This window comes from Raphanus sativus, chromosome 8, assembly GCF_000801105.2.
Source record: "Raphanus sativus cultivar WK10039 chromosome 8, ASM80110v3, whole genome shotgun sequence".
Lineage (NCBI taxonomy): Eukaryota > Viridiplantae > Streptophyta > Magnoliopsida > Brassicales > Brassicaceae > Raphanus > Raphanus sativus.
The window spans coordinates 13,389,596-13,410,715 of NC_079518.1; the positions used below are offsets into that span (position 1 = coordinate 13,389,596).

Genomic DNA, 21,120 nt, shown 5'->3' on the forward strand with positions numbered 1-21,120 from the left:
ATATTCTAAAAATAAAGACTGTATGAATTTAAAATCAATATAATTCTATATATTACTTTTTGAACTTTGGCTATATATTACATAAAGTGCTAACATATTAAAAGTTGAAGATATAAGTCATTGGGAGCATTCACGTAAGATTTAACCACTAATTATATTATGACAAATCATTTTCTATTTTATTATTTTTTCAAAAATATCAATATTTCCAAAAGAATTGACCGTTTCAAAATAAAATGAAAATGAATATCAAATAAGGTCAAATAACAAATTAGAAATAAATTAACATAATATCTAAAATAATTTTTAAAATTTAAAATAAAAACTTACAAAATAATAAATGAATTTTAAAAATACAAGACTCTCAAACAGTTATACTACATAAATTTAACACATTATTTTCAAAATTAAGCTATATGTTATTTAAAATATTCACAATAACATATACTGTATATAAGTTGAGGATATAAATCATTAAAAGTGTCCACATATCATTTTAAAACACCAAGTAAAATATGTTAAATCACAGTTTTATTGATTATTTTCAAATTGTTGACATTGCTAAGAAAATGTGTCTTTCAAAATATTGCACTAAATATTAAATTTAGTAAATGAATAAAATTTATTAAATGAAATCAGTTTGATATTTATACTAAATATTTTGAAGATTGCACAAAATTAACTAACAGAAAATAAATCTTAAAGAATATTTTTTTTAAATACAATACGAATTTTAAGTCAATATATTACTTAAAGTGCTTACATATTATTTATAATAATAATACCAAATCAGAATATTTATTTTTATTTTTAAGAAGCAAAATTTTAGAAAATGGTATATTTCAAAATAAAATTAAAGTTAAAATAAAGTAAACAAACAAAATGATTTTCATTAAACATAATTAACTTAGTACACATACTAAACATTTGAAAACTATTTTAAAAAAGTGACTAACTTGATATATATACCAACTATTTTAAAAATTAATGTCGGGAAGATTAATAAGTCCTAAAATATGTCAAGACATGAAAATAGCAAATACATCAAAATTGAAAAGTTAACTAATATAAAAATATTTAACCTACATAAATAAATAAAAGTCAAATTAGAATTTTGTATATTATTTTTTTGTTTATTTCTATTGGTATCGACTACAAAAATTGTCTAAATTTGTAATAAGTTACACAAATGTATAAAATACTACTAAATAATGGTTAATTTTAGTTCTTTTTTATTGAGACAATTCATTTTTGGCATACAACAAATTTAGAATTTTTTTATTAAAAGTAAATGATGATTAGAATAATCTACTTGTGTAAGACACATAATTGTGTTTGATTGATAATAAACAGTTTATAAGTTGTAACTCATAAATAAAATATTTGGTATACTAAGTCTTTGGACGATTGACATAAAATTTAGAAACAAACTTAAATATTATAAAATACCAAATTTTAAAATAAGTAAAAAACAAATAAATAAATAAATAAAAGGAAAATAAAAAGGAACTAACTTGATATATATGCCAAATATTTCAAAAAATAATTATAAAAAGATTGATAAAAATTATGACCTAGAGTATGCCAAAAAATTCAAATAGCATATACATCAAAAATAAAATAGATAACTAATATCAAATTTAACCTACAAAAGGTACGTCGGAATTGACTATATAAATTTTTGTTATTTTTATTGTTATCTACTTTAAAATCAGATAAATTTATAATATGTTATAAAAATTAAAATAAAATAAAATGAAAGAAAATATTGTTGATTTTATTTCTTTTTCTGCTGAAGCAAAATTCAATCTTTGGCTAACAAAATGTATACAAAAAATTATTAAATAAATGATAGCAAAAATACTCTACTTGTGTAAGACATATATAGTTAATTAGGCTGTTTATTACCATAATTATAATTCTATTAATGTGACTATATTAAGTTCTTACACATATGTTTTAAATTATAATTCAAATCTTCGTAGAAACTAATGACCTAGGCTTTTATGAATGTGGGTGATTGGTTTTGTTTTTTTTAAAGGTCATAAACAATGTGGGTGATTGGTTGAGTTGTAATCTACAAACTTTTGTTTTTTTTAAAGGTCATAAACAATGTGGGTGATTGGTTGAGTTGTATCTCTCTACTTTAACTTTATTTTTAAAACATTAAATTTTACAAATCATGTCGTAACTTTATTTTTGAAAGTTAAAACCTACAAAAAAATTCTATTATTTTTTCGAATCATACTTTAATTTTACTTTTAAAGCTACAGCAAAAAACCTAAAACAATTTTTTTCTTATCTATTTTAGACAAAAATTCTACGTCTTTGTTTTATATGCTGTAGAAACTGTAAAATTAAAAAAATATCTATAATACCAAATAAATTAGATAATCATAGTAAAAACATCTATAAATATTTTAATTTAATGATGTGTGTTTTAAAAGTTATTCAAATATTTTAAGCAACATAAATATTATTTACATATTACATCTTAAACAACAGTAAACTTTGATAATTTATAAGAATCATTATAATTATTTTATATATACATCACATATTTCATTTGAAGTATCTACAGTATATACCTTACAACTACAATAAATTTAACTACAACAAAAGTCTCTGCAGAAAAATCTACAATAACAACTCTACAGCTACAACCAACTTACCTATAGATAAATTTTTAAAACCAGAGTCGAACCAATTATCACCAATAAATCTTATTAGTCTCATTATCTCTCATAAGTCTTTAATCCAATTCATTTATAAAAATATAATGAAGAAGCTACGTAACATATAAAATTAAAGATAATTTCACATCATTTCTATAAAAAAAAAGATATTTGAAGAACAATATTAATAAAATATATGAAAAATCTAAAGTCCTAAATATGTTCGCTAAATAATTTAGTTGAAATTTATAATAATATTTACTATTAATACTGACATGAAAATATAATCTCACCTACGATAGAAAAGTAATATACAAAAATATTCAACATACATTTATAAATTGGAGTATTTAAAGATATTATTCAATAAACTAAAACATTGAAAATTTAACAAACTTCTAAAAATTAGGAAAAGCATTTATGAACTAATAAAATTTCATAATCCAAACATTATTAATTTATACTATAATTAAATCAAGTGGAAGATAGATCTATGATTTTAGATTTTATATATCTTATTTCAGTAAAATAAAATATTACTTAACATTATTTTTAATTACAAATATATTCCCTTTTAAATATATAACAAGAAAAATTAATGGAATTTAAATTTCAAAACAAATATTTGTTATGATTATAAATTGAATCTAAATATTGTACTATTATATATACATTTAAAAGAATTAAAGAATAGTATTTCAAGTATATATGCACACAACAAAATTACTTAATATAAATAAAAGTTAAGCATTATACCTATAGATTAGTCATTCATTTCATTCAAATAGAAAGATAGATAAATATATTTATAATAGCATAGTAGCAAGTCTAGCAACTAATATACATTGAACAATCTATATAAACTTTTAAAAAAAGTACAACTGATATATATTTATAAAGACAACTTATACATTTACTTGTACAAAAAATAATCTAAAGAGTATTATTTTAAAGTGTATAATTTTATAAAATTTTAAATTTTAAATTTAAAATAATAAATTATATTTTGAAGAATTTTTATAATAAAATTATATAAACTATTATTCATAAGAATGAAAATAAATTATTAACATAGACTTGCACGGCAAGTAGAAAATCCAGTCAGTAACTAATTTAAAGACTTGGCAAAATGCACCTACCTACTCCGACGACTTGACGCAAGACTTAAGCAAAATCAAGACAAATTGAGTTTTTGTTTTCCTTTATATAAAGAGCTGCATAGACCATAATCAACACACACTTATCACTTTCCACAGAAACACAAAAGAGAAGAAAAAAAAGGGTAATGAAGATCCCAAACCACTATCATTGTTTATCTGGTATTTTTACCTTGTTATTCTTGATTTTCCAAGTTTTGCACTCTTTTGCTTCTCCTGTGCTTCAATATTGCCGTCATGACCAGAGGGATGCTCTTCTTGAATTCAAACACGAGTTTTCGGTAAACAAATCCAACTCAATTCTGTCTTTAAGTTCATGGAACAAGAGTAGTGATTGTTGTTCTTGGGAGGGTGTCATGTGTGATGCTAAATCTGGCCATGTGCTTTCACTCTACCTTGATTTCATCCCTCTAAACAACTCTTTGAAACCAGATAGTGGTCTTTTCAAACTCCATCATCTTCGTAACCTAACTCTTAGTAATTGCAATCTATCCGGAGAGCTTCCTTCCTCATTAGGAAACCTTTCTCATCTCACTAAACTTCACCTTTCCAAAAATCATCTAGTAGGTGAAATTCCAGCTTCACTCGGAAACTTAAACCAACTAAGAGACCTAAGCCTTGATAATAACCAATTCAGTGGAAATATTCCCTTTTCATTTGCCAACTATACAAAACTCTCTCATTTAATCATCTCAAATAATCATTTCACTGGTGAGTTCCCTCTTGTACTTCTAAATTTATCCACCAGTTTGTCCTACATAGTTATTAGCGACAATCTATTTAAATCCACACTTCCTTCTGACATGAGTCAATTCCAACGCTTGAAAAATATTGATATGGGTGGAAATTCATTTTTCGGATATTTTCCTACATCCTTGTTTATGAATCCTTTGTTAGGAATTGTTAGTTTAAGGAAAAACCAGTTCAAGGGACCAATAGAATTTAGGAATGCATCTTCCTTTTCTAAGCTTCTTATTCTATTTCTTCAACAAAACAAATTTAACGGTCCTATCCCTAAATCCATATCAAAATTTTCTAATCTTAAAAATTTAGATCTTCACGACAACAGTTTCACTGGATCAGTCCCCAATTTACCCAACCTCGAGTTTCTTGATCTTTCCTACAATAAGTTGGAAGGTGAAATACCAGGTCCGTTAGGAGACATGTTGGAGTTGATGCTTGCTCACAACTCTTTCAGCAGTTTTGGAAAAGCATTTGAACTGTCTGATTTGACGCACATCCAGTCAATGGATCTTAGTTCAAATTCTCTACGAGGACCATTACCTAGTTGGATTTGCAAGCTTAGACCGTTACTCCTCTTAGATTTGTCCAAGAATAGCTTCGGCGGTTCCATCCCTCAATGTTTGAAGGATGCTATTGTTGAACTCTCAACGCTAAATTTGCAAAACAACAATCTCAGTGGAATTCTTCCTCCAGATATATTTGTCAATGCTACAAACTTGGTGTCGGTCGACATCAGCGGCAACCAATTGGAAGGAAAACTTCCAAAATCTTTAATCAACTGCGTTTCGTTGGAGTTTCTAAATGTGAAAAGCAATAGAATCAAAGACGTGTTTCCATCTTGGCTGGGTTCTCTACCGTCATTAGATGTCCTAATCCTCCGAGAAAACGAACTATACGGGCCGTTGTATCATCCTCGTATGTCCATCGGGTTTCAAAGTCTAAAAATCATCGATTTATCACGTAACCACTTCAATGGAACTTTGCCACCTTTCTATTTTGCCAACTGGAGCGAAATCACCAATTCAACCAAAAGAGATACTGAATACATGGGAGATGGTTATAGCACTAATTCGATGGAAATGGTGAATAAAGGAGTCGATATGTTATTTGAGCTGATCCGGACAGACTTCGGAGGTATCGACTTTTCAGGAAACAACTTTTCTGGAAAGATACCTGAATCTATTGGACTGTTGAAGGGATTGCGTATTCTCAACTTGTCTAGTAACGGATTCACAAGCAGTATACCTCAGTCGCTGGCAAATCTGACAAATCTCGAGGCATTAGACCTATCTCGGAACCAGCTCTCGGGTCGGATTCCTCAAAATCTTGCTAGGCTCTCTTTTTTGTCGATTATGAACTTCTCCCGTAACGATCTCCAAGGTCCGATACCACGAAGCACGCAGTTTGAAAGACAAAACTGTTCAGCATTCATGGATAACCCTAGACTCTACGGTCTTGAAGATATATGTGGAAAATCTCATGTCCCTAATCCTACACCACAAGAACGTGAAGATCTTTCTGAGCCAAAAGAACAAGTGATTAGTTGGATATCTGCGGTGATAGCCTATGTACCTGGTGTGTTCTGCGGATTGGTGATTGGACATATCTACTCTCCTCAAATACACAAGTGGTTCATGTAAAAGTTCCCTCCAAAGCAAGCGCAAAAACGGTGGCCAGAACTGCATGTTGGGCATCATCTCTCTTTAAGTGTTTGTGAAGCATATTATATATGTGTGTGTGTGTTCTCCAGATGTACTTTTTATGTTTTACGATTTTGTAGTAAAACGTCTTTGGTTTGGTGGCATTTGCTCTTAAATTGACAATGCATTCAGAAACTTCTTCCTACGTAAAATCAAAACGTGTGAGCATGTATGTTTGAATTTTAACATGTGCTGTGTGTGTATATATTATATGGTTATTTTGAGTGCTATATGATTATTTTGATTTTACCATTTTGTAGAAACTATTAACCCACGTCGTTCTAAGTCTTCCTTATCAAAACTTTCCAAGTCAAAAAGCCCAACGGAAACTTTTCTTGCTCTAAATGTTGAGAGGAAAAAGTGTCTTTACACATTAGCTTTTCACACACGTCACTCTTGTTATTATGTGTTATTAGGGGCTGAGAGTTTTAATTAAAACTAGAATTTGATACGTGTCTCCGCGTGGATGTTAGATTTAACTTGTGATTAATTAAATTTTATAAGTTATTAGTTTTAGAAAATACCATTTATATTTTTATGTTTTGTAAACTCAATTTAGAACAAAATATATTATTTTATAATATATATGTTTGATCATGATTTTTTAATTTGTATATAATATTATATCTATAATTTTATAATTTATATTATATCTATAATTTTATACTTTTATGTAATTTATCTTGGTTATATAAAAATAACATTACATAAAACTAATTCAACCAATGAAAAAAAAGATACACTATTTTTTAACTGGTTAAAAGTTTTAAATGACATTAAATTTTCTCTAGAAAATTGAGAACATCACTTATTTTGAAACAAAATCAAAATCCTTAAAAATCACTTAAAATGATACGGAGGAAGTATACAATTTGTATTTTTATTTTCACCACAAAGAAATAACAATCATAAATTACACAAAAAATATTGTAGTTCACTTTATACATATAATAAACAACAACCTTAATTGGAATAATATCTATATATTAACTAATAAAAATCTAAATTGGAATGTTAGATTTGTAGAGAATCACAGTAGATTAGTTTTTTTACATTATTATTTTTGGGAAATTATTATTTCAAATCTAATGGTTAGTATATTCCTCTTTTATATCCGAAAACATCTATATATATATATATTAAAATTTTAAAAATCTAAATTGGAATATGTGATTTGAAGAAAATCATGATAGATTAGTTTTATTCCATATAATATTATACAGGTAATTGTAATTGCAAATTAATTAAGTTTGATTGTAGGTATATATATATTGGTGAAGTCTGTTAAATATATTGGTAAATATTAGTACATAAGATCGCAATATTTGTGGAGTGGGTAACACTGCACTCTAGAAAATTAATAAAGACCATCGTATATCGTGATGTACCAATTAAACACCACGCACCGGTTTAGAAGCAATTTTCTCTTGCTAAACTATTTAATTCTTTTAATTATTTATATCTTATATACTAATTATAGATGAAGTGCTTGCAAAAAAACTCTTTACAACTAGTTTTATAAATTGTTTTATCAAACTATATTTATAAATAATTATGCAATACTATATGTCGAGATTGTGTTTTTCTTTTCAGCACAACCCATTATAATTAATTAATTTAAATATTTGATTTTAAATGATGTGGTAGAATATGTAAATAATAAATAAAGGAAATGGCTAGATATGTAAATAAAATAAAATATTTGATCTGATATCCGTGTTTCTAAACAAATCTCATTTAGTCTGCTATTCAAGTTTCCAAACGACATAATTTGTAAATAAAAAATGAATTCAATGGCTAAATGTGTAAAAAAATATTTAATCAGCTATTCGTGTTTCCAAACAGATTTCATTCAATCTATTATCCAAGTTTTCAAACAGTACCAGAATATACTTCAGTTTTAATAATATATATCTTGGTTAAGAAAATGCAAAATTTTATGTAGTTTATCTTGATTATATAAAATAGCATTAAATAAAACTAGTTCAACCAATGAAAAAAAAGATACACTATTTGCAATTGGTTAAAAGTATTAAATGACATTAAATTTTGTCTAGAAAAGTGAGAATATCACTTTTTGAAACAAAATCAAAATCCTTAAAAACCACTTAAAGTGATACGGAAGAAGTATATATTACAGTTTTGTGTTTTTATTTTTACCACAAAGAAACAACAACCATAAATTACACAAAAAATATTGTAGTTCACTTTATACATATAATAAACAACAACCTTAATTGGAACAATATCTATATATTTACTAATAAAAATCTAAATTGGAATGTTATATTTGTAGAAAGTCACAGTAGATTAGTTTTTTACATTATTATTTTTGGAAAATTATGATTTCAAATCTAATGGGTAGTATATTCCTCTTTTATATCCGAAAACATCTATATTAAAATTTTAAAAATCTAAATTGGAATGTTTGATTTGAAGAAAATCAGAATATATTAGTTTTATTCCATATAATAATATACAGGTAAATGTGATTGCAAATTAGTTAAGTTTGATTGTAGGTATATGTTAGTTTTATTTCATTTAATCTATTATCCAAGTTTCCAAACAGTACTAAAAAATATTTCAGTTTTAATAATATAGATAGATACTTCAATTTTTATAATACAAATATGCGAACATGACCCGCCGCATGGTGAATACGCGTCAAAGTTTTAGAAACCGATGTGGATTTGTTTTTCTTTTGAAGCAGGGGAGGATGCAGGTCACCCACTTATGCCAACAAGATCGGCCTCTCTCGATCTAGTTGAGCAAGAACTAGTTACATGTCGTGCGGATTATCATATAGTTGGGTGAGAGTACTCAATGCTAATAATATGATATGTAAGACCCGATCCTGGATTTCTCAATCCAACCAGACCGTGACTCACCTAATCTTCTAAGTGTTGATTTCCGATTTTTATGTCCAATAGTTTCCAAGTCATTTTCAAGTATTTGAGGTTCATCCATATGATTCAATACACAAGCGGAAACTAAGATAAACATGTTCATTGTAAAATAACATCAAGTCATTACATCATTTAGTTTGCACACTAGGCTAACACATAAGTTGCACAATAGTGTTGGAATCAATGTTGGGCGCTCTAGTGAGCCCCAACACTTGTCTGAATCCGTCAGGAATAACAATGTAGATTTGAAGGCAATCATCAAGGAGATACGAAGAACTATTCTTAATTTTTAGTGTTCTTGGACCAGAGTTTTTTCTTTTCTTTTCTAGAGTTGTGGTGTTGCCTTATAGAAATCAATCATACAAAACCTTATTGCTAGATAATATATACTTTGAGCTCATGCGTAGTGATTTAATCATTACATAAATTGGCCAACAACAACAGTCTCAAAGTCTCAGAACCTGAGAGAACAAAAAAACAACAATAGACAAGTAATGGTACAGAGCGAAAGGGAAGACTATGCAGACATGCCTGCTAATATGAAGACTACTACTAGAAGCTGAGTTCTATTTCATATGAGAAAAGGTATGTTTTGTGTTCTTAAGTGAAAGAGAGAGAGAGAGACATTCATTACATTTAGCATATTGCAGCTTCTGACTTCATAGGCGACGACTCAAGTTTCTGCGAATGAACAGAAGAGGAGGGTCACAGACACATGAGCTAAAGAATCATAAGCAGACAAACGAATCTCATAAAAATAAAGAAGTTGGGAAAGGGTGTACCTGAGCTTATCTACTGGATCCTGTCATCACATCAAACAAGCCACAACAACTTAACCATGAGGTTCTTTGCGCAACTCCATGTGTTGGTCGCACGGGATCCTACGAGAACAACTGAGTTTAGTCTTTTTATTGGTAAACATAGTCAACACAATCCAAAATAGGTTTAACAATGAGAATCTCACCTCTTCCACATGAGAAATGACAACTTGAGACTCTTTGCTCCCTTCAGGAACACATTTTTTTAGTTCTTTTTTATCAGAGCCAGTCGTGCTTGAAGACGCCTGCTTACTCTCATCAGATGCAAGAGAAGCTTCAGCGGCAGACGAGGTCACAACAATGTTCTCAGTCTCTGGATCACTAGGTGTAGTTGAATCCATCAAACCGGCATTCTCTACAATCGCATTAGCAGTAGAACCAATAAAGGGAGCGTCTCCAGCAACTGGAACAGGTTGACTTGGCACAGTGATGATCACTTCAGTCTCCTCCTTGACTTCATGGGATTCATCATCATCAGAGCTGCTGCTACCACTACCACTACCGCTACTGCTGCTGTTGCTGCTAGAGCTCTTGTCATGATCATGGCTTGAATCAGTGATCTCTACACGCTGCTCATTAGTATCCAACCCTGTTTCCTTTACGATTCTGACAGCTTCTTCCTCGGTAGATCCTGCTTTTTTAACAAATCTAATCAGTTTCAGAACAGACAAAACAATATTAGACTATCACACAACTTATTGACTCTCTATTTCAAGTCAAATCCACACTCTAAAAGAGTCAAACCTGGAAACACCAAACTAGAACAGTAAAAGCATCAGAGATCCACAGGAAACAGCAAAAAAGATATAAACTTTCAATCATAAATCATGGAATCTGACAGACAAAAATATTTTAAAAAATTAGCCAGAAAACCCAAAGATTTACAGTGAGTGATATTAAAAAGAAAGAGTTATCCATTTTGTTTGGATCAATGAGCACAACAACAAAAATCCAAACTTTGAAGAATCTAAATAGAGAGAATAATTGAAATAATTGAGACAGAGAGACAGACAAGCAAAAAAAAAAAGAAGCAAAAGAGATGATGGGGATTGTGAAAAAGATGTAAACTTTCACCATGGTTGATTGATTTGAGAGTAGAAGAGGCTTCTTGTTGCTGCTTTTTCTTGGCGGCTTTCCTTTTCTTAGCACCGGAAGGCATGATTGATTGATTGATTTGGGTTTCTTTTTCTTTGTGGGGGATCTATGTACTGTACAGCTATGGAGGATCGTGGGTTGTCTCTTCCTTATTCTCTCGTCGGTAAAATCTAGAAGAAAACAAAAAGGCAAGTGTTTTTTGTTTTTGTTTTTTTTTTTGGTGAGCCGTAAAGTATTGAAACTCAAATGGGGGTCAGTGGGAAAGTTTGTGTGGGGTTTTATACATGCATTACTCCCAAATCACTCCTTGTTTTTCTGTATTGATTTCCGCGTTTGTTTCGTTTTGTAATCCGCGTTTGAACCGTTTTACTAATTTCAAGTGATGTATAAACTCGATAATGAGTGTGTTTTGATTTGAAGTCACAATATTATACTTTTTTATTTAATTCATTGCATTACTGAAGGCTGCAGTAATATCATCTATTTTTTTTAATTAAAATAGAGCCAAAAACAACAATTTGGTGGAGCTAAAGATGGAACATGGTCATACTGAAGTTGTAGTTGGTAGTGTGACCACTGTCGGTATAATTGAATAAACAGAAAAAACCAACGTTAATAAGAAAACAAAATAAAAAGGGGGAAAATGTTAAACAAATCCTCAACTTTGCGATTTGAACCATTATAATCCCCAGCTTTCAAAATAACCACAAAAATCACACATTTATTATCAAATATTTAAAAAATCTCTAACTTTTCGTTGAATGGATCAATTTAAACCTGACGTTAATTACACTGACAGAATATTTAAACTCAGTTAATTCTCATCGTTAACCAAAAAGACACCGTGTTTTGTCAATTAAAAAAACACATCTCCTCTTATTATTTCTCAAATTGATTTGAAGGTTTTCTCTAAATTACGAATCCTAAATCACGAACCATCATCAAAAATCTTCGACGAACCAGATCGTAGAGAGAAAAGATGAGTAATCAAAAGAACAAGAAGTCTTGACAAGAGAAATTTGGTGGTTCCAGCTCTGTAGCGTCTATGTCAGCGGTGTCAGGACAATCTCGTGGCGAGCTTCTCGGAGAATTATCCAAAGCCGTTGGGGTCAAAAGTGGAGTCGACGATTTAGATAAAAGGAAAAAGAGCAAAACAGATGTTCTCGATGGCGAAGAAAATGTATTTTTAATTGACAAAACACGGCATTGTTTTGTTTTACGAAGAAAATTAACTGAGTTTAAATATTCTGTCAGTGTAATTAACGTCGGGTTTAAGGTGATCCATTCAACAAAAAGTTAGAGCTTTTTTAGATTGTTGATAATAAATGTATGATTTTTGTGGTTATTTTAAAACTGAGGATTATAATGATCCAAATCGTAAAGTTGAGGATTTGTTTAACATTTTTTTTCAAATTGTTATGGCAGTTAGGACGAATGACATGGGGAGAGTGGGGACAATAGTCAAGTGGTTGTGAGTTGGCCATGTCAGATATCTCGTTACTCTCTATAATTAAACTATTTATGAAAAAAAATTCACATCTAAATGTAATCGATAAATTTATTGGTCTTCTCTACGGCCTCGTTTGGCATGTTCTTTTGCAGCTTCCAAATAATACAACAGTGTGAACGAACGCCCATGCCATTTACGTAAGCCGTGGTAGCTTTGACTTGAAAAAGGTTGATTTTTAGTTAGAGACCAAACAATAATGAAATAACGTCTTTAAGTTATATGAAGAATTTTAGAGACTGTCCTGGGAGAGTAGTTGGACTTTTGCCGACATACCTTACGTACGGTTAAAAAGAAAAATCATCGTAGAGTATACGACAGTGTACAATCATCAGTCGACTCAACTCTTACATTTATGATTTATCAGACTTGAGTCATTATCACTAAAAAGTAGAAACAAACAGATTCCTGACAGCGAGCCTCAAGAAACCAAAGCCCAGTGTAAAAGGCCCGTTATAATCTCAATACTAAGGCCCAAAGATTAGAAAATGCATAAAACTATGTTAGGCCGACGTCGTCGTATCTCAATTAACCCTACACCAGAAGAAGAAGAAGTACATCCATCCATCGTTTGGAGAGAAAAGAGAAAGGCAAAAGTTTTAACAATGGCGGTAGAAGACACATCCAAGCCTGTTGTTGCTGTTACGGAAGAAGCGAACCCTAACCCTACAGACCACCAGATCGATCGATACCATGAACAAGGCGATGATGCTGAGGAAGGAGAGATCGGAGAGGGAGACGAATCGAGCAAATCCGCCGTTCCTCAGTCGCATCCGTTGGAGCATTCGTGGACTTTCTGGTTCGATAACCCTTCTGTTAAATTAAAGCAGACGACTTGGGGAAGCTCTCTGCGATCCGTGTTCACTTTCTCCACCGTCGAGGAGTTCTGGGGGTGAGTTAGGTCTTTTTTACCAAACAAAAAAACAATAATTTATTTTCTTACAATGGATTATGCGACATGGGTTTTAGTTTGGTTTTGTTTAGATTGAGGAAAGTTATGTTCTTTGTTGGTGGGTTTAGGTTCCGTGAAAGTCTACTTGTTCTTGTCTGTTTCTGATGTATTACTTGTTTAGTGTTTGAGTTACGGAGGTTAGGCCTTTTGTTCTTACAACGATTATGCGACATGGGGTTTGGTTTGGTTAGTGTTGGAGGATATTGTGTTTGTCGTGTGTATATATATATACTTTCTTGTGTTCTTCTCTTAGGTTTGTGAGTCTCTCTCAATGGGATTTAAGGACTTATCTTTCGTTGCTTTGGTTGCAGTCTGTACAATAACATGCGGGTTCCGAGCAAGTTAGTTACCGGAGCTGACTTCTACTGTTTCAAACACAATATCGAACCTAAGTGGGAGGATCCCATTTGTGCTAATGGTGGCAAATGGACTATGAACTTCTCCAAGGAGAAGTCTGATAAGCCCTGGCTTTACACTGTATGCTTCTTTTTTTTTTTTCTTACTATTCTTGTTTCACCATCCACTCGAGTCTAATTGGAGGTTTTTTTCCATGTAGTTGCTTGCGTTGATTGGAGAACAGTTTGACCATGGAGATGAGATATGCGGAGTTGTTGTCAACGTTAGAGCAAAGCAAGAGAGGATATCCATTTGGACCAAAAACGCTTCCAACGAAGCTGCTCAGGTAAAACATAGTTTTGTCCATTAAACTGTCTCTCTTCCGGCTAAAAAAATACATGAAACTTTTTTTCGTTTACTTTTGATGTTGCAGGTGAGCATTGGGAGACAATGGAAGGAGATTATTGATTACAACAACAGCATTGGTTTCATCATCCATGTAAGAAGAGTGCATCTTGAATTGCCAATTTATAAGTTTTTTTTAATTATCTCACTGTCTGTATTGGTGTGATTTTTTTTTTTCCTTCAGGAGGATGCCAAGAAGCTGGACAGAGGCGCGAAGAGCGCTTACACTGCTTGAAACCCCAACAACTCTCTCAAATCTTTACACCGTTTCAAATTCAGTTTTGTATGTGAGAGATCTCTATTTATATTATCAAAACATGACTTGTCCACCAGTATTTTTAATATTTTAGTATGTTCTTCATATAATTTACCTTCTATAAAATCAGACTTAATGATGTTCCATCTGTTTTCATGCGGAGGAACTATATGTTGAAAAAAATATTCCTTATAAATAGTGTAATTTATAAAAATGTAACGAATTCACTATTTTCATTCATCCTCCAAAGATTTGTTAAAAATTTACTGGAGTAGTTGACACAAGTTCAATTGACAAAACTCCTTATTGAGCCATTATAACCTAACTTTTTATAACATTGCTTGTTTAATTGTCAAGGATGTACATGCGTCTTTCCGGTGATGCATGAGTCGGTGTTGTTGAAACTTAGAACCACATACATTTTGGTTTTGATGGGAAGTCTTGATGCCCTGCAGGCTGCAGCTGCAAACACTTGGAACTATTGTGGTTTTCATCTTTGTTAGAAACCCCTTAGGAATCGATCTGATTTTCGTTGGATCGGTTTGAATGGATAAATAGGATAGCTACTACCTTCTTTCGGTTGACATGTCGACTGATTGAGTACACAAGGGTTGTAGAAGGCCTTTGATTCCTCTACTTCATGGTCTTTGGATTTAACAAACCAAGACGACAAAGAAGGTTATTGGTTGCTTCAAGTCCACACACAAGTTGTTCGAGAAAAAATGAATCGCCAATTTGTAAGAGAGAGTGATTAGTTTATTCATACTGGTTGTGTCTTTATAGTTTATATATAAGTTACAAGCTGTAGAAATCAAAAGAGAACGTGACCGGAATATAAGAATATCAAAACTAGGAATGAAAACTTGAATTTTTGACCGGTATTAACGGTGTTATCGAATGCCACGACCTTGACTATTGTTATCGCTCCCTTGACAAATAAACCGAAGACGAAAACATGACTGAATCCAATCCGATATAAATGAATCTGAACTAATCCGAATCTAACATAAATACCGAATGAATCTTATTTTATGGTATTTCGTGTTATATGAGTATTATCGTCACCGTTCGCAGCCTAAGTAACCACCGGAGGACAGTTATGCATTTGAGTTAAGTTTCAACTGTTTTAGTAAATTGTCTATAACTTCCTAGACGTTGAGAATTTCATACATGAAAAACTATCATTGTATTCTTCTCGTCAAGACGAAGCCATAGACACCGACCGCGTCGCAATCAGAGTCCGAACGAAGTCGTACGGGCTTCCGAAAGTTTCGTCGTATTTCATGCGATCAGATGACAAAACTTTCGGAGGCGTGTGCGGCTTCGTCCGGACTCCGATTGTAATGCGGTCGGAATCTGTGACTTCGTCTCGAGGAGAAGAATACGATGATGGTCTTGCATGCATGAGATTCTCAACGATTAAAAAATTATAGACGTTTTACTGAAATGACCGAAACTTAACTCAAATATAACGGTTCTCCAAGCGATTACCTTGGTTGCGGCGATGAGCTCGACTTGGTCTTGGCATGCAGTGGTCGTTATAAACTCCGACGGTGGCCAGCTATAAATTAGGCCTGGGCAAAAAAAACCGAACTCAAAGAACCGGACCGAATCCGATCCGAAAAAGTAGTACCAAATCCAAACCGAAATTAATTAAATATCCGAATGGATTCAAATTTTTGGTATTGAAATTAATTATTGGATGAAAAATGTTAAAAAGTTAACATCATAACAGACGTTCAAGGCTTCAATTACATCTTGCAAAACACATGGAACTTTTGGATATCTAAAAAGGATTTTAACAATAGAACTCATAGAAAAATAGATATGAATAATAGTTAATTGACATGACTGTAGGGAAAAGAGGTTCTTAAACATATTAGTTAGTCGTTGATATTATTCACTTCGAGAGATTAGTGAGGCTATTCATACACATATTGGAGGTTAATTATTAGTTAGGATTGTTTTTTAATGATTTATATATGACTAATTTATAGATCTATAAATTTTTGGGTTTGCAAGTGTGCAATTGTTGTAGTCTGTAACCTTAATTTGTTTGTTTCATTTTATTGAGTGCTTCAGTGATATTTATGTATTCTAAGAACTATATATTTCATTTTAGAAAATTTAAAAAAATATTTGTTCCCCTTGGTAGTAGTATATCGTTAATAAATATAATGTGTAAAATAATTTCAACTTGGGTCCATAGCTCAGTGGTAGAGCAATTGACTGCAGATCAATAGGTCACCGGTTCGAACCCGGTTGGGCCCTTCTTTTTTTATTAATTCTAAAATAAATTTATTTAGTTTCCAGATAAATACCAGCAGCTAACTTTTTTTTTTTTTGTCTATGCCACCAGCTAACTTACACGGGAAATTATTGATGTCTAGCTGCACTACTCCTGTGGAATTGAGAGTATGTGGGTAAGACAGTTTTTTATTTTTAAGACAGGTTTTTGTTTCACCGACATTTCAAATCATCCGACTATAAGTAATATTCCTTGATGTTCAATGCGTTGCTGGAGTTTCCCATCAGAAGAAGACACAACTAGTCTTCTTACTTAAATTTTGCAGGTTTTGTTTCGTAGTCTTGGCATAGTTTTGTTAATTTGTGACCATCTTCTCAGTCTTGTAGTTATGATCATCTTCATTATCAACCCTTAGCCGTTTTGTAATATAGAAGAAATAAAGTAACGCAATCTCTTAGTGAACTACTAATCCAGTGACCTAAATGGCTTCACAACCTGACATGAGATGAAGAATTTAGATAACTGGAGGGACTAAACCAATAAACTTCACCGTAATGAATGATTATGAAAAAGGATTTTACAATGAGGAATCTTTTCACCATTAGCTCTATCCTAATCCTGCTAACTAGTTGGAGAACTCATAAGTCAAGTTCCTGACTTCAATAAAGCAACCGTCCATTAATCAAACTAAAGCAAGTGTTTACTCTGGCTGTTTTTGTTCTCAGATTGATTTGTGCTTGCACACTTTTGATGTTCTTTGGTGTGATATGACGGGGATGGTTTTGGTCAAGTGTGCTGACTTCTCCAATCAAAGATCTTGGACGTACACGCATGGAAGTCAATGTCAAGGTTCGTAGCTGTTAGATGAAGACCACCGATCCAAATGGGATCAAGACAGTGAATTTTACTTTACCATCACTCTTCAGCTGTCTCAAATGTTTTATGTTTTCAGGTACCAGTGGTCACAGCATCTGATTCTACGTGTATGGTTTCTTAAGATACGAGCATGGCTTCGAACTTTTTAAACACTGCTTTTAGTTGCTTGTTGGTCCAATAAGGTCCTTCCCTTTAGTCGCTAGCATAGCTGCATAGACAACAAAAATGTTTTGTACTTTCTCATTGATCATCCCAAAACAGATAACACTTTTATCTTTTAATCTTTGAATTAACCGGCGAATTCGAATAATCTCGTGACAGGTATGGGAGAAGAGTGGATATAACATGGTAGAGTGGGTTCGATTACTTTCTTACATAACCAAAGTTGGTTTCTATGAAAATTAAATGTTGAAAGGTACACCTTTGTTCATTTACAGAAAACCAATCTGGATATCCTGTATTTGCTCAGGCCTCAGTTAATATATATTGGGTGCCAATATTAGTTTTGCATTCCAGTACATATTTTAATTGGGCAATTAAGAGTTATCAATTAAAAGTTATCATATTTTAATTAAAAGTTAGTGATTTCAGGTTATCAATTAAGAGTTCATCAATTAATTTGGAATCTATATAGCATTAGTATATACACATTTCTCTAAATACAATTTTTTTTCTTAAAATGATGAGGCAAGAGAAGGACATAATGGTCAAAATAAGCTGATGTCATTTTCAGTAGTGATTGTATTTAAGATCTGATGAAGCATATACTTAAATACAGTTATACTTAAAAACTCTGACACATCAAAGTACAAACCCATGTTTATTCAGATTCCAAAACACAGTCAATCCAAAATCTATACTTTACATGATATTTCTTTTAAAAAAATATAGACATTATTCTCTTGTTACTTCCTGTGCAATTGTTTTTATTTTAATAACTGATAAATGGTTTTGTTATTTTCTTCTTGAGTCAAGAATCTTGACTGATCGCTCTCTTGAGTTTTGAGTCTACTCTACTAACATGATAAAACCTTCCTAACATTCAACTTCAATGTCGCATTCTTATTTAGGTGTCTCTTCCAATAACAAACTCGGTTCATTCAATGCAACAATGCAAGTTATGTGAGAAAAAACAAAAAGAAATTGAAATAGTTTGACCAGGAAAAAAATAAGAATAGAGTAAAAGGAGGACACCAAATCCAAAGAGTACATTACAACTGCAAAGTGTAAATGGACTGGACATCATCATTTAAGACAACCTCTCTATCTTCAACTTCACTTTTTTTTTGAACAAAAAAAATGAAATTTATTTTCTACTTCAACTTCACTTGTAATGTACTACTAGATTTTGACCCGCCCCTTAAAAAGGGCGGGTATATTTTTTGTTGGAAAAATTATTTATGTAATAAAAATAATAATTTTTGATAAATTATATATATTAAATTTTTATGAATTATTTTTGTTATTTTAAATATGACTAAATTTTTGAAGACTCTAGATAATTCTAATCCGTAATATGATTTTATTTATTGAACTCGAAGTTCAACTTATTTACACTCCTTTTTTTTAATTTAAATAAAATATTTTATATCTTCAACCCTCTCTGTATTAAAAATTTTATTTGTACGTTTCAAAATATTTTCTATAATTTTATTAAATTTAGTTTATGTGATTTAGTTTTTATTTTCAATGAAACTATTTTTTAAGAAGTTGAGATAATTGAGACCCGTATTATGATTTTGTTGATTTAATCATTTGTTATTTCAACTTGATTTTATTTTGAGTTTTCATTTAATAAATACTTTCAAATAATTAATAACGTGAAATATTCTTGGAAAGATATGGCGTAAATATTTAAAAAACAAAATTTTAAAAAATGGCAAGAACTAAATTATTAAATACTATTTAATGTAATTGCAAAATAATGACTTTTATTGGTTGCAAATAATGACGGCGAAAAGGTACATATAATATTTGTAATTAATTGGAAAAGTCAGGACCATATTCATAAGAAGTATTATGTTTTAATAGTATAGATTTTCATGCCTAACTGATTTTATAAACTGATAAAAACTGTTTATTTAGTAAAATAATTATATTAAATGAAAAATTAAGTGACAATAAATGTAACACATTTTTATTTTTTATTTAAATTATTATTTTATTCATAAAAACATGGCTTTGAATAATATTTTTGATTACGTTATTTTCCACCGTTGAAACTAAAATAATTGTTTTTACTAAATCGAACATTTAACCATATATAAAACTTAGTTGTTTACATTTTTGATTTTATAATTGGCACAAAATCTATATTGATTAACTAATAAATAAAAATCTGCACTATTATTATTATGGTAATATAATTAATGATGTGTATTAACGTTAAGGTAATATAATTAATAAAATTATTAAGCTAATAAAATATGGAAATACAATTAATGTAATAGTGCTATTCATGTTTCCAAACAACTTTCATTTAGAATACTATACTTGTTTCCAAACATCTCCAAAATGTACTTCAACTTTAATAATATAGATTTAATTCCACTTCAACTTCACTTTATTTTCCAATCTAAAATGAAATTTGAAGTAAATTTTTCTCTATTCCCCTTGATTTTATCCTATATAATAGAATTGTAACATCCCGAGTTGTGATATATGAAAAGGCTTAAGAGAATTGATTTGGCTACATATATCACCAAAGTTGACTTACCTTTTCCGTCACACATCAGTTTAGAACTCCAGAGTTAAGCGTGCTTGGGCTGGAGTAGTGAAAGGATGGGTGACCTATCGGGAAGTGATTCGCGATACCGTGTAAGTGAGGCCAAAGCACGGGGAAAGGTCGGGTGATGATTGCAGGGTCACTAAATAATGATTTCGAGCCTTGGAAAATTAACGACCGACCGTCGGATGGGATGGGGCCCACGGGCCGAGAGAGCGGGCGTGGGTGGCCCATTAGCCGTGGGCGGGTCGGGGCGTTACAAGTGGTATCAGAGCTGGTTAGCCATCTCAGTTATGACCTGAGAGGCGTCTTGAGACCTGTCGTGGAGCGCAACGAGGGCGTTGCGTTCTTTGAGAGGGGGTGAATTGTAACATCCCGAGTTGTGATATATGAAAAGGCTTAAGAGAATTGATTTGGCTACCTATATCACCAAAGTTGACTTACCTTTTCCGTCACACATCAGTTTAGAACTCCAGAGTTAAGCGTGCTTGGGCTGGAGTAGTGAAAGGATGGGTGACCTATCGGGAAGTGATTCGCGATACCGTGTAAGTGAGGCCAAAGCACGGGGAAAGGTCGGGTGGTGATTGCAGGGTCAGTAAATAATGATTTCGAGCCTTGGAAAATTAACGACCGACCGTCGGATGGGATGGGGCCCACGGGCCGAGAGAGCGGGCGTGGGTGGCCCATTAGCCGTGGGCGGGTCGGGGCGTTACAAGAATT

General features: G+C 31.6%; 3 protein-coding genes, 1 long non-coding RNA gene and 1 other non-coding gene across 5 annotated transcripts; 4 read left to right on the top strand and 1 right to left on the bottom strand.

Moving 5' to 3' along the window:
• The first annotated feature begins 3,921 nt into the window (after window positions 1-3,921).
• Window positions 3,922-6,525, top strand: LOC108820535 (receptor-like protein 30). Its single transcript, XM_018593493.2, has one exon. It carries the CDS (start codon window positions 3,961-3,963, stop codon window positions 6,214-6,216), a length of 2,256 nt encoding a protein of 751 aa, XP_018448995.2. The 5' UTR covers window positions 3,922-3,960; the 3' UTR covers window positions 6,217-6,525.
• A 3,014-nt stretch (window positions 6,526-9,539) lies between these two features.
• Window positions 9,540-11,340, bottom strand: LOC108823057 (uncharacterized). The gene is made up of 4 exons (XM_018596285.1): window positions 11,075-11,340; window positions 10,147-10,631; window positions 9,965-10,063; window positions 9,540-9,863 (listed from the first exon to the last, which is right to left on the bottom strand). Exons 1-3 carry the CDS (start codon window positions 11,157-11,159, stop codon window positions 9,971-9,973), a joined length of 663 nt encoding a protein of 220 aa, XP_018451787.1. The 5' UTR covers window positions 11,160-11,340; the 3' UTR covers window positions 9,540-9,863; window positions 9,965-9,970.
• A 1,785-nt stretch (window positions 11,341-13,125) lies between these two features.
• LOC108819130 (eukaryotic translation initiation factor 4E-1) lies at window positions 13,126-14,690 on the top strand. The gene is made up of 5 exons (XM_018592121.2): window positions 13,126-13,494; window positions 13,866-14,031; window positions 14,111-14,236; window positions 14,324-14,389; window positions 14,480-14,690. The coding sequence occupies exons 1-5, from the start codon at window positions 13,208-13,210 to the stop codon at window positions 14,528-14,530; spliced, it is 696 nt and encodes a 231-aa protein (XP_018447623.2). The 5' UTR covers window positions 13,126-13,207; the 3' UTR covers window positions 14,531-14,690.
• Window positions 14,691-16,750: 2,060 nt separating this feature from the next.
• Window positions 16,751-16,822, top strand: TRNAC-GCA (transfer RNA cysteine (anticodon GCA)). The gene has a single exon. It is a non-coding gene; the product is annotated as a tRNA-Cys (tRNA).
• A 219-nt stretch (window positions 16,823-17,041) lies between these two features.
• Window positions 17,042-17,885, top strand: LOC130498845 (uncharacterized). Its single transcript, XR_008937833.1, has 3 exons — window positions 17,042-17,124; window positions 17,525-17,648; window positions 17,752-17,885. It is a non-coding gene; the product is annotated as an uncharacterized LOC130498845 (long non-coding RNA).
• Window positions 17,886-21,120: the final 3,235 nt, after the last annotated feature.

Excerpts from the sequence above, each read along its gene's own strand:
- LOC108820535 (XM_018593493.2), top strand. The coding sequence starts at position 3,961 with ATGAAGATCCCAAACCACTATCATTGTTTATCTGGTATTTTTACCTTG.
- LOC108819130 (XM_018592121.2), top strand. The coding sequence starts at position 13,208 with ATGGCGGTAGAAGACACATCCAAGCCTGTTGTTGCTGTTACGGAAGAA. Across the intron at positions 14,032-14,110 it reads ATAAGCCCTGGCTTTACACT|TTGCTTGCGTTGATTGGAGA; the intron begins GTATGCTTCTTT and ends TTTTCCATGTAG. Across the intron at positions 14,237-14,323 it reads CTTCCAACGAAGCTGCTCAG|GTGAGCATTGGGAGACAATG; the intron begins GTAAAACATAGT and ends TTGATGTTGCAG.
- LOC108823057 (XM_018596285.1), bottom strand. The coding sequence starts at position 11,159 with ATGCCTTCCGGTGCTAAGAAAAGGAAAGCCGCCAAGAAAAAGCAGCAA. Across the intron at positions 10,632-11,074 it reads TCTCAAATCAATCAACCATG|GATCTACCGAGGAAGAAGCT; the intron begins GTGAAAGTTTAC and ends TTAAAAAAGCAG. Across the intron at positions 10,064-10,146 it reads TCATTTCTCATGTGGAAGAG|GATCCCGTGCGACCAACACA; the intron begins GTGAGATTCTCA and ends TTGTTCTCGTAG.